The sequence below is a fragment of the Formica exsecta genome, unplaced genomic scaffold (assembly GCF_003651465.1).
Source record: "Formica exsecta isolate Colony F162 unplaced genomic scaffold, ASM365146v1 scaffold120, whole genome shotgun sequence".
Taxonomy (NCBI): domain Eukaryota; kingdom Metazoa; phylum Arthropoda; class Insecta; order Hymenoptera; family Formicidae; genus Formica; species Formica exsecta.
In genome coordinates, this window is record NW_021848537.1 from 3,818,176 (window position 1) to 3,828,663 (window position 10,488).

Sequence of the window (10,488 nt, forward strand, 5' to 3'; positions counted from 1 at the left end):
GAGGAATATTTACTGTATGTCATATATCCCATTTAATCTTCCACCTCGTCTTCTATGTAAGCTTGTTCCAATCTTGATGTATCTACAGCTTCTTCCGCATCTTCATCTTCTTGAGTAATATCTGTTAGTTCAGTTTGTTCTTCTTCATCAAGAATTTCAGGCTCTTCTTTAACTTCAGCTTCTTCTTCTTCTTCTTCTTCTTCTTCTTCTTCCTTTTCCTTTTCTTCTTCCTCTTCACCTTCTTTTTCTTTTTCTTTTTCTTCTTCCTCTTCACCTTCTTTTTCCTCTTCTTTCTCTTCATCTTCCTCTTCATCTCTTTTTATTACTTTTTTATCTTCTACAATAATCTCTTCAATCTTTTCAGACACCACTTCCTCGATTAAATCCTTAACTTCTTCTTTCGGAATTGGTGGTTCAATCATTTCTTCCATTTGCACTTCCGCTTTGATAGTCGGTTCCTCCGTAATGACGGGTGGTACCTTTTCAAGTACCACGCTGGGTTTCTTTAGTACTCTCTCCTCTCTAACGCACTTCTTACGATGTATGGGGAAAAAGAGTTTATAGTCTTCCGATATTTCGTCCTCTGAATAAAGCCTAAAGAAAACATTTGTAACTCATTTAACTCTGAATTGGATTTAAATATTTTGAGAAAAATTCAAAGGAATCATTGTTTGCCAAAGAATTGTGTGTATTGTGGGTAAAATTATTTCATATAGTAATTTTTTAATAATTAATAATTTTTTTAATGTAGAATATAATAAAGAATTGTATCAATTCAACTTAATTTTTAATTTTTTTATTAATTAACTTAATTTTTTCACATAAATACTTTTTACGATACCAGTTTGATCAAATTTATCCGCTGACAGAGATCTTAAATTAATTAAAAAACAAATCAAATTAAATTATAATTCACCAATAATTAAATAATTTAATTTCTATACTTTAAAATTTAATTATTGTATAATTAGAAAATCAACTAATTTGCATATTAAATTTAATCATTAATTAATTAGAAAATCAACTGATTCGTGTAACTCCTTACCTATCAGCGAAATAAACTCGTCTGATTCTGCAATTAGCATGAATCTGCATTCTGGTGGTTTCGATGTAATTCGTGCCGTAGGCTCGTCGTGTGAAGTCGCACAGATTAAACTGAATCTGATTCCATCCACCTGAAAGCCCGATGGGCATGGACGTGCAAAATGGACGGACGCGTGTTGTGCTCTGGAAATTGCTCACGCGAAACCTCCTGTGCATATCTTTATCGTCCAGTATCTATTTAATACATACAAATCATTATTTATATATTCAAGAAAAAAAAAGTTTTATCTTTTATTTAAGTAAGTATAAATAAATTTTATTTAAGAAATAAAATAGAGAAAAAATCTTATTTAAGATAGAAAAAGTTTTATTTAGAAAGAAAATTGTATAGGAGCGCACTATTTGTTGAAAAAAAATAAGAATTCTTATTTAAACGAGAAATAGAAAGGTTCTCATGTTTGTGGAAAAAATGAGAAACCTCTTGTTAGAGAGAGAAAATTGAAAGCCTTGTTTAATATAATTACGTATTCACATGGGCTTAACTGTTATCTCGAACGTGAAATATTTCTTCATATTCTTGATGATGATGATAAGGAAAGGTAGCTTAATACCCAACGCTTTCTTTGGATCTGCTGGACAATAAATGTAGGTCGTAGCCACGTTAGTGCCGGCTATTTCTAACGCCAATGATTTTATCTCCTCATCTGTGATTCTTCGAATGTATCCATTTTTCACCTGAAAAATATTGAATGCATAAATCTATAAATACATGCGTTAATTATATATGTATATTATTTATAAAAACGTGTTGTAGAGATATAACATGGGTATTTAAAATTATTATTGTAGATAGCTACAAATGTATCTTCTAGTGATATCTTTTGTTCAAATTTTAGACAAATTAATAAAAAAGCTAACGTGCATGTCCCATAATTCCAGAGGAGCCGATCCGCAACTGTATAAGATGGACAAAAGTCCGCCCTGATAAGTATTTCGGAACATTACAAGAGACTTTGTTAGATCATCAGCAATTCAGAATCTTTTCAATTTGACAGATGTCAAATCAAATTCTTTCCTTTGTTTCTCGAATTTTCCCATTAACTGCCAACGTCTCTTTTAAAATTTTTATTGCAAATGAAATAATTTTAATAACAGTTAAAAAATTATTTTACACATTCATGTACTAGAACAATTAAAAGTATTCAATGGTTTTCTAACATATCTATTTAATCTAATAATAAGATCAATAAAAATTAAAAATAATTCAAAATTTTATATAATTAATATAATTTTTAATGGATTAAAAATATAAAATTTTTAATTTTCAAAATTTTCCTTACCGATGACAAAATTAATTAAAGGATTAGTGATATAACGATAACAGATAATTACAATAGATCAATATTTATTTCTGAATTAGAGGAAGCAATAAGAGATAAATGATATAATTGAGTACAACATATAAGATAATTTATTTTCGCTGAAATTGTACATAAAGGATTCTGTTAAGGATCTCGGACAAGTTCGTTCAGTTGACGTCTCTCCTTTTTCGTCAACGGATCCGGTACAATCAACATCTTCGGCGACATGCCGACGCTGAAGATGCGATCGATTCTCACACCGTCGAGAGCGAACATCTGGATCATGGCAAAGTGCGCGATCTCACGATTCAGTTGCCGAGATATCTGTCGCCTGAGCCTTTGCACACGATGTCTGCAGACCACGTGACTTTAAAAATAACGAAATGCGTGCAATTAGTTATCAATTATACACGCTGTAAAATTAAGCAGGTTCTATAAAAAGGAGTAGCTATTCTAAAATCTCGATAAAAAATTTTCCAAAACGTCTTCTTGATTTAATAAAATAAAAGTCAACATTTTATGCCGATGTAACTATATTTAATTCGCTATAATGCGCTTTCTTAATTCCGTATTTAATAAGCTTGCGTTTAATATGCTGAATAAATTAGCTCTCTTACTAAGGCAAGACTTTTAAATCGGTATAGCTGGGATGAATCGAAACGTCACTTCGATACAATTCCGGAAATAGCTTCATATGCTTCGTAAGGTACTTGCGATAGGCGGCAAATTTTCTTTCCTTCGTATCTTGGGGACCCCCAGGTATCTCCAAGTTCTCATCTTCCACAAACAAATCGTCTTCCTTATTCATTCTTGAAATCTGATGCTATAAATTTTTTCAGCTACTTTTCTTTTTTTAAATGCGATGAAAATCGATTTCACATCTTGATACACAAAATAGAAAATATCTTCGCGTACTTTTCGAGATTAATGGAAAGTTTTCGAGTTGATAGAAATTGCTTTAGACTCATTTGTCTCATTAAAATAATTGTTACTAATTTAACAGACAATTTTTAATATTTTTTTCTTTCACTATAGGAAAATTTTTCTAAAGTCACATCTTTTTTGTAAGATCGAAATTTTTCCTTTTTTTGGCGAAAATCGTTCTCAAGAGACAGCGGTATTTGGCAGGTTCGCTAAACGGGCGACAAACTCAATGATGCGATTCGAGGAAAGTTTGTCCGATTCGTAACGAAGTGAGCGCCTGTGCCTCGTACGGATATCGATTTGGTTTCTAGGTAAATCAATAAAGAGATTCGGCTTATTCTTATTCCGAGTAGTCCACGGAGCACTGAACTCTTCACGCAGACAATCAAGCAGCTCGTAAAATACCGGTCGAAAATAATCATCTAGTATGATTTGGTCAACTCTAGCTCTGAGGATTGACGAATCCGTGAAAAAAATAAAAACAATAACAAAAAATTCAAAAATTGCGATACTAAAATCTCTTAACAATTTTACAAATTATAATTTCTAAGATCCAAGGATTTATTTCATTATCAATCTTTTGCGAACTTCATACATCAAAAAGTTCAGAATCCAAAAGGCCAAGAAGTAATGTAGAAAATTAAAAAAAATTAAAGAATTCAAATTTGAATTCAAGTCTTAAGATTCCAGAGATTTAAACAATTTGAGGATTCTACCGCTAAAGAAATAAATAATAGTCTTTGTATTTAAAAAGTAATTTGATAAGTATCTAGAATACGAAGCAAAAAAAATTTTTAAACCGCATGAATGCAGTTTTTATAAAGTCTTAGATTTAAGAATAAAATCCTTCGGATGTAGAAAGCGTGTATCTTTTATCAATTAAGATCCTACGTTCTTCAATATCTTGTATTCTCTTCCATAGTAAATGACCTTCGTGCTGAACGCCAATTTTATTGCATGGTTGCACGCGATAAAGGCAGCATTGTGATCTCGATAGCATCATATGCATTGGCAAGATTACGTGTGTGTTAATTAAATTTATTTCGCGTTTTCCGCAGAGCGAAGCGTGTGATTGCGTGATATAAATATCTTTTTCTATCGCGGGTGTATTTCGCGTATTTGTTCACATATTCGTTGAAACTTTACTCTTTCATTTATGCAGGTTTTATTGATTTTCGTATACGTAGGCATAAGAGATGCACATTAAATCACAATGAATGAGACAGTTCTTGTCATTATGTATTAAGTGAATTAGTTAAAATTGAAACAACAGACTCTTACCCGTAAATCCGGCTAACAGAGTCTAATAATTCGTCGAAAGTTAACAAGTTGTTGCCGAGTTTTTCTTTTTCTTCTTTCTTAATCACTTCCTTAGTCGATTTTTAATGTCCCATTTTATATACGATATTGCGTGATTCTTTTTAACAATCGAAGATCAATGATCAATGATCGAAAATCAATAGTCTTTTAAATTCTGCAAAATTAATACTGTTATATTCAATTCTGCAAATTTCCAGGGGATCGAGGAAAGTATTTTGCGTGCTTCGGCGAACTTTCAAAAGAAGTCTGTTGAACTAATGATATATTTTAATGATTTAATTAAATACAAAATAGATATTAATAATAATTAAAAAGATAACATATTGAAATCAATAATTAAATAATAAGTTCAATACATATTAAATAATTAAATAATTAAATAATAATATATTAATTAAATGTTATAAATATTAAAATAGAAACACATAGGTGTATGGAAATTCATACATCATGTATTACACACATTTTATTCCAGAGAAAGTTAAAAGAATAAAATCTATAGAAAAATAGAAATAAATTGATTTTAAACATTTTTGACAATTTTAGTTTATTGCCTTTAATAGATTAAAATCTTAAGATTGTAAATTTGCTGTTTAAACTTAACTGTTTCTCGCGAACAAATCGGTCGTTCTAACGGAAAAGCTCGGAAACTCAACGGTCATGCTCGAATTTATTGATATTTGCTCGAAAAGCAAAGGGGGAGTTCGCCGTCACACCCGCAAGCTCAACAGTCTTCAAGCGTACAGCTGATCGTGAAAGACCAAACTGAAACGAGCGCATCCGGGTGGATTCCGGGACGACCTTTTTCGAGATTTCTGGCCACCATGAACAAGTGACAAAGGATCAATCGAGCGATCGCGCGAATTTTCCGCGAGTGCATTATATCGAAGTATTCGCCGGAATGTCGTCGAGATAGCGAGACAAAGCTGTTTCTCTTTGCCTCTCTGTCTCTGTCTGAAGAATCGAACGGTCCATTTCCAGATACCGCGCACCCTCTTTTCCCTTCTTGTCCCACTTTTGCCGTAGATGATCGAAAGATCCGAGCTTGCAATCCGAACATACGTCCGCTTCGAGAATTCGACGATTTACGATTTCGAAGATCAAAGGATCTAAAAATATCTGCTTCAGTTAAAAGATAAAATATTCATAAAAATTAAATATCTAAAAATACATATTTTTTCACAAGAAAAGCTCCAAATGTACAAAGTTCTCTAAGCATCCGAAAACCGGCGCACTGTAAGGATTCGACTTGGGAACTTGAATTTTCAATCAGGATTTAGAGAACTGATAACTTTAAGAAAATCTATCAATAAAATATTGCATAATAATTCAGATTTCTAATTAAACATCCGGAATCTATATATATACGAAGATTTAGAAATCGACGCCATCAATCCGTTAAATTTCATTGTAAAGAATCTACTTGAGAATCCTGAAAGATTTTAGGAGCGGTCAAAAATCCACGAGCATTTTTAAGAATTTTCCAGCGAAAAAATGCGACCAAATAATTCGAGAATCCTCGTAAACTCTTTAATAAATCGTGAAATCTCGTAATCGCCGATCAATGTTGATGAAAATCGAAGTATCGACACACAAGAGCTATAGATTGGAAGCTCTTGCCATCGCCGAGACGTTCGACCACGAGAAATCCTTACAATGGCCAGCGAAAAGATATCAGGACGATATAGGTTGGCAAAATGTATAAATTTCGATAAATGTATAAATTTATAAACGTAGACATTTTTTTGTGCTTGGAGCTTCAAATTTTTAACCATATTGAGAAAAACTACAAATATTCAAAGACCTCGAAATTTTCAAACCTTCTATTAGAGGAACATCCTCTTTTGAGAATTCATTCATTTTACCGCAAAACTTGTAAACTATAAAACTGCTTTTCATTTTCAAATTTAAAAAAATTTTTTCCTTTTTTTTATTTTTTAACTCCTCGTAAAAGCGTGTGTTACTTTGCAAGGACATCATTACCAGCTCCGGGTCGTTCCGAAGTAAATCTCTGCTCGGTGACGCTGCAGCTGGGCAAGGACATCAGTAAAACCAGCATGCCAGTCATCTTCAACGAGCCCCTCTCATTCCTGCAACGCGTCGCGGAGTACATGGAATATGCCAAATTGCTTAAACGGGCATCCCAGGAGCAATCGCCAATCTCCAGGCTCCAGGTGCGCGAGAAAATTTTGTCCCCATAAATTAATTAATAACTCAATAATCCGGGAGTATTAATGAGCGAAATTAATAATTTTACAGTATGTCGCGGCTTTTGCTGTGAGTGCTCTCGCTTCGAACTGGGAACGCTTTGGAAAACCCTTCAATCCGATTTTAGGCGAAACGTATGAGTTGGAACGCGAAGACTTCCGGTAATTAACTCCATTCAATTCCTATTTATTGATTTGATATTAATGATTGAAATTACTGTTCAGTACTATATTTAACTGACAATTCTCTATATCATTATTTTATATCTAGAAAAATCAGATATAGCCCTCAGATATCATGACATATTTAAAGGTCATGATTATTGCATAATTGATAATAAATGTAAAAAATTCAATTTGATATATAACATCACACAATTAAAATTATTCTCTTACATAATACTACTTACATAAATCTTTTAATTTTAATAAATATTTTTTGTAAATAATCATATAGATTCTCACAATTTCGAAAACTCAGGCAAATTTCTTTATATTTACTATAGAGATTAATTATGTTTCAACAAAAGAACTTTTTAAATTAAAAAATAGAAATAAAAATTTTAATCTTTTTCTATTTAAAAATTTTTATACTAAAAAAAACTTCTAAATTTTTTTAGGATAATATGTGAGCAGGTTTCGCATCATCCTCCGGTATCCGCGTTTTATGCCGATAGTGAGGATTTCATTTTTCACGGCAGCATCCATCCCAAACTGAAATTTTGGGGAAAATCATTAGAGGTGCATCCGAAAGGAATTGTCACAGTCGAACTACCCAAGTAAGTCCCCGTAATTACGATAATACTTAACTAATTTACTTTATTTATGTATTTAATAATTATTTTCTAATATTAATTGTTGTTAATATATTTTTCTCTGCCTCTCAATTTTAATTATTATTGATGACTAAAAATCAAGAAGATCTCATTAAAAGCTCAATAATTTTTAAAAGCTCATCGAGATATAAATATAATTATTACTATTACTCTTAATTATTATTAAAAATTAAAAAAAAAGAAATGAGAAAATTAGAGAAAGATTCAAAATTTTTTCAAAGTATTTCGATGTGTATGTTAATAATTGTGTTTAAATAGGTGGAAAGAGGCTTACACTTGGCAAAATGTCAATTGTATTCTTCACAATGTTCTGGTGGGACAATTGTGGATGGAACAATCGGGCCCTCTGGAAATCAGACAGCACGGAGGAGACAATTTGAAAGCTAAACTTTGTTTTATCAAAAGCACCCTGAACGGCAAGGATATTCATCGCGTTGAAGGCTTCATAACGGATCAGGAGTAAGATCAAAAAATTTTCAATTAGGTTAACAAAAAGATAACGTAAGCGGAATAAGAAAAAGTTTTACTTGATTAATTTATTTACCATTGTAAATTAAAATAAAACAACCTATCGTTATTGTTCCCTCATATTTTTTCAGAAAAAGGAAGTTACTCTTTCTTTACGGCAAATGGATCGAAATTTTACGATCCTGTGAGCCCTCTTTATACGAGGAAACACTGGAAAAGATTAGAATGGAGGCCAAAAGCCCGCAGGGTAGTCCAGGACACAAAAAAGTCCTGGCGAAACTCCACAGCCTCAAGGTCGGAGCTTTCAAGCCCCTGCATCAGGTATCGAACAATTATCGCTCAACAAATCAATCCATTTCTCCGATTAATTAGATTTAATTTCATTATCAAATTCATTATCAAACATATTGTTAAATTTCATTATCAAATTTGTAGGATGCGATAGACGAGTCTTTAAGCAGTACGGTTGTCGATGACATCCCGATTGTGGACGAGATTCCAGGATCTATCACATTGTGGGAAGTCACACCGAGACCCAGCAATAGTTCGGATGTTGGTTCAATTAAATTGATATTTGAGATATTTCGAGCGATATATTCTTTGTTTCAAAATTCTAGAAATATATATATTACAATAGGTTCTTCGTAATAATAATTATTCTATTATACTAATATATTTTTCTTTAGATTATTTTATATGTTTTTCTTTATAATAAAATATTTTAATAAATTTATGATACAGATATTTACTTGGATAAAGTAATAAAAATAATTTTATTCTATAATATATATATTGAGAGGAACCTTAATTCTGATGCAAAGATATATTAACTCAATGTGATTTACAGTATTATCAGTTTACAACGTTTGCCATGTCATTGAACGAGCTGGAACCCGATATGAGAGAGACCCTGTGCCCGACCGACTCCAGATTAAGGCCGGATATCCGCAAACTTGAGAACGGCGATCAGGATGGCGCCGCGTCTGAGAAAGGTAGACTCGAGGAAAAACAGAGGGACTCTCGCAAAGTGCGCAAACAGAAGAAAGGACACGAATATGTCCCCAGGTATGCATTCCGTTTTAATGAAATATATCTGATATTTGAAGAAAATATTAAAAATACAAAATTGAAAGATTCAAACAATTAAAGATATTCAAAGATGTGGGAATCTTATAATGCGAATTTTAATTTACTATTAATTGTAATTTAAGATTGAAGTATTAGCAATAAATAATTCTTCTTCTGCTAATATGATTCTAATATTAATCTGAGATTTTTTAAAAATAAAAATTATATCGCGATTTAATTAAAAACTCTATATTATAGTTATGGCTTTTAAATATAGTAGTAAATGAAATAATTTAATTAATAATCTCTAATTTCTCAATATGGGGATATCGAAAATGAATTTGCAGATGGTTTCAATCCGGCACGAATCCTTATACCGGTCAGGAAGATTGGATATATCGGGGCGGATATTGGGACCGTAATTACACCGATATCGAAGACATCTTTTAAGAAAGTCCTTCCTTAAATTAACGCCCGGGAGAGAATCGATAATCGGGCGTCTCGTTAGTGCAAAATTATAAATAAATTGCCTAAGAGAACGGGCGCGTAGATCGATAATAGACGCCTTTAGAGATCGATGTCTCTATGTAAAGTAATTAAAAGCGTATCTCGCGAATCTTAAAGCGCGATGAAAATTGGAACTCGACGAGTCATCGGCGAGTACCTTCCCGTGCTCTTCGGCGAATCGTAGATACAATCAAACATTCGAAAATCGATCTGTAAAATCCAGGATTCATAGATTTTGAATGTTTGATTATATTCTCGGTTCACCTCTTCCCGCAAACTTATCCGACACTATTTTTATAAGAAGCCAAATCGAATGATCAGAAAGAGACTATTCTTTTTTTCATAGTATTCCCTGCTTAAAGAAACCCGTAAGAAACGACAGAAACTGATTTGAAATCTATATAAAATGTCTCTAAAATAGAGCGAATCATTTCAGGGGCATTCTGTGTAATTTCGTCGTAAACTATCGTTCCACTATCGGTTTCCCAATCAAATGATTAAATATTTATCCAAACGCTTTTCTATATAAATTATCAACTTGTCAATTCAATCAACAAATTACGTTTCAATGTTTTAATACGTGAGAATCTTAGTTCTCTATTTAAAAATATTCTTGTATATTTATATAAATTATATACGTAATAGAGATATAAAATATCGTATCCTATCGTTTATAAGAATGCAGTCTGAAATTTAGAACGACAAACGAGTATCATCTCTTATCAATCAATGTGCAAACAAAACAGGGAAAGA

At 32.1% G+C, this 10,488-nt stretch overlaps 3 protein-coding genes across 3 annotated transcripts; 1 reads left to right on the top strand and 2 right to left on the bottom strand.

Moving 5' to 3' along the window:
* Positions 1–173: 173 nt before the first annotated feature.
* On the bottom strand, positions 174–2,046 carry LOC115242032 (cilia- and flagella-associated protein 20-like; the record flags this gene model as incomplete). Its single annotated transcript, XM_029818042.1, has 4 exons — positions 1,963–2,046; positions 1,588–1,779; positions 1,046–1,278; positions 174–594 (listed from the first exon to the last, which is right to left on the bottom strand). Coding segments are annotated over exons 1-4 (930 nt in total), but the record flags the coding sequence as incomplete, so codon positions are not given.
* Positions 2,047–2,444: 398 nt separating this feature from the next.
* Positions 2,445–3,329, bottom strand: LOC115243601. The gene is made up of 2 exons (XM_029820734.1): positions 3,023–3,329; positions 2,445–2,772 (listed from the first exon to the last, which is right to left on the bottom strand). The coding sequence occupies exons 1-2, from the start codon at positions 3,211–3,213 to the stop codon at positions 2,550–2,552; spliced, it is 414 nt and encodes a 137-aa protein (XP_029676594.1). The 5' UTR covers positions 3,214–3,329; the 3' UTR covers positions 2,445–2,549.
* A 2,048-nt stretch (positions 3,330–5,377) lies between these two features.
* LOC115242311 (oxysterol-binding protein-related protein 2) lies at positions 5,378–10,027 on the top strand. Its single transcript, XM_029818525.1, has 9 exons — positions 5,378–6,337; positions 6,622–6,823; positions 6,909–7,018; positions 7,477–7,635; positions 7,951–8,151; positions 8,292–8,481; positions 8,596–8,712; positions 9,008–9,225; positions 9,576–10,027. The coding sequence occupies exons 1-9, from the start codon at positions 6,306–6,308 to the stop codon at positions 9,676–9,678; spliced, it is 1,332 nt and encodes a 443-aa protein (XP_029674385.1). The 5' UTR covers positions 5,378–6,305; the 3' UTR covers positions 9,679–10,027.
* Positions 10,028–10,488: the final 461 nt, after the last annotated feature.

Bases quoted from the DNA above. Each gene is read 5' to 3' on its own strand.
- LOC115243601 (XM_029820734.1), bottom strand. From the start codon at position 3,213: ATGAATAAGGAAGACGATTTGTTTGTGGAAGATGAGAACTTGGAGATA. The intron at 2,773-3,022 runs GTAAGAGAGCTA...TTATTTTTAAAG, and splicing joins GATTTAAAAGTCTTGCCTTA to TCACGTGGTCTGCAGACATC.
- LOC115242311 (XM_029818525.1), top strand. From the start codon at position 6,306: ATGGCCAGCGAAAAGATATCAGGACGATATAG. The intron at 6,338-6,621 runs GTTGGCAAAATG...TTACTTTGCAAG, and splicing joins AAGATATCAGGACGATATAG to GACATCATTACCAGCTCCGG. The intron at 8,152-8,291 runs GTAAGATCAAAA...ATATTTTTTCAG, and splicing joins GGCTTCATAACGGATCAGGA to AAAAAGGAAGTTACTCTTTC.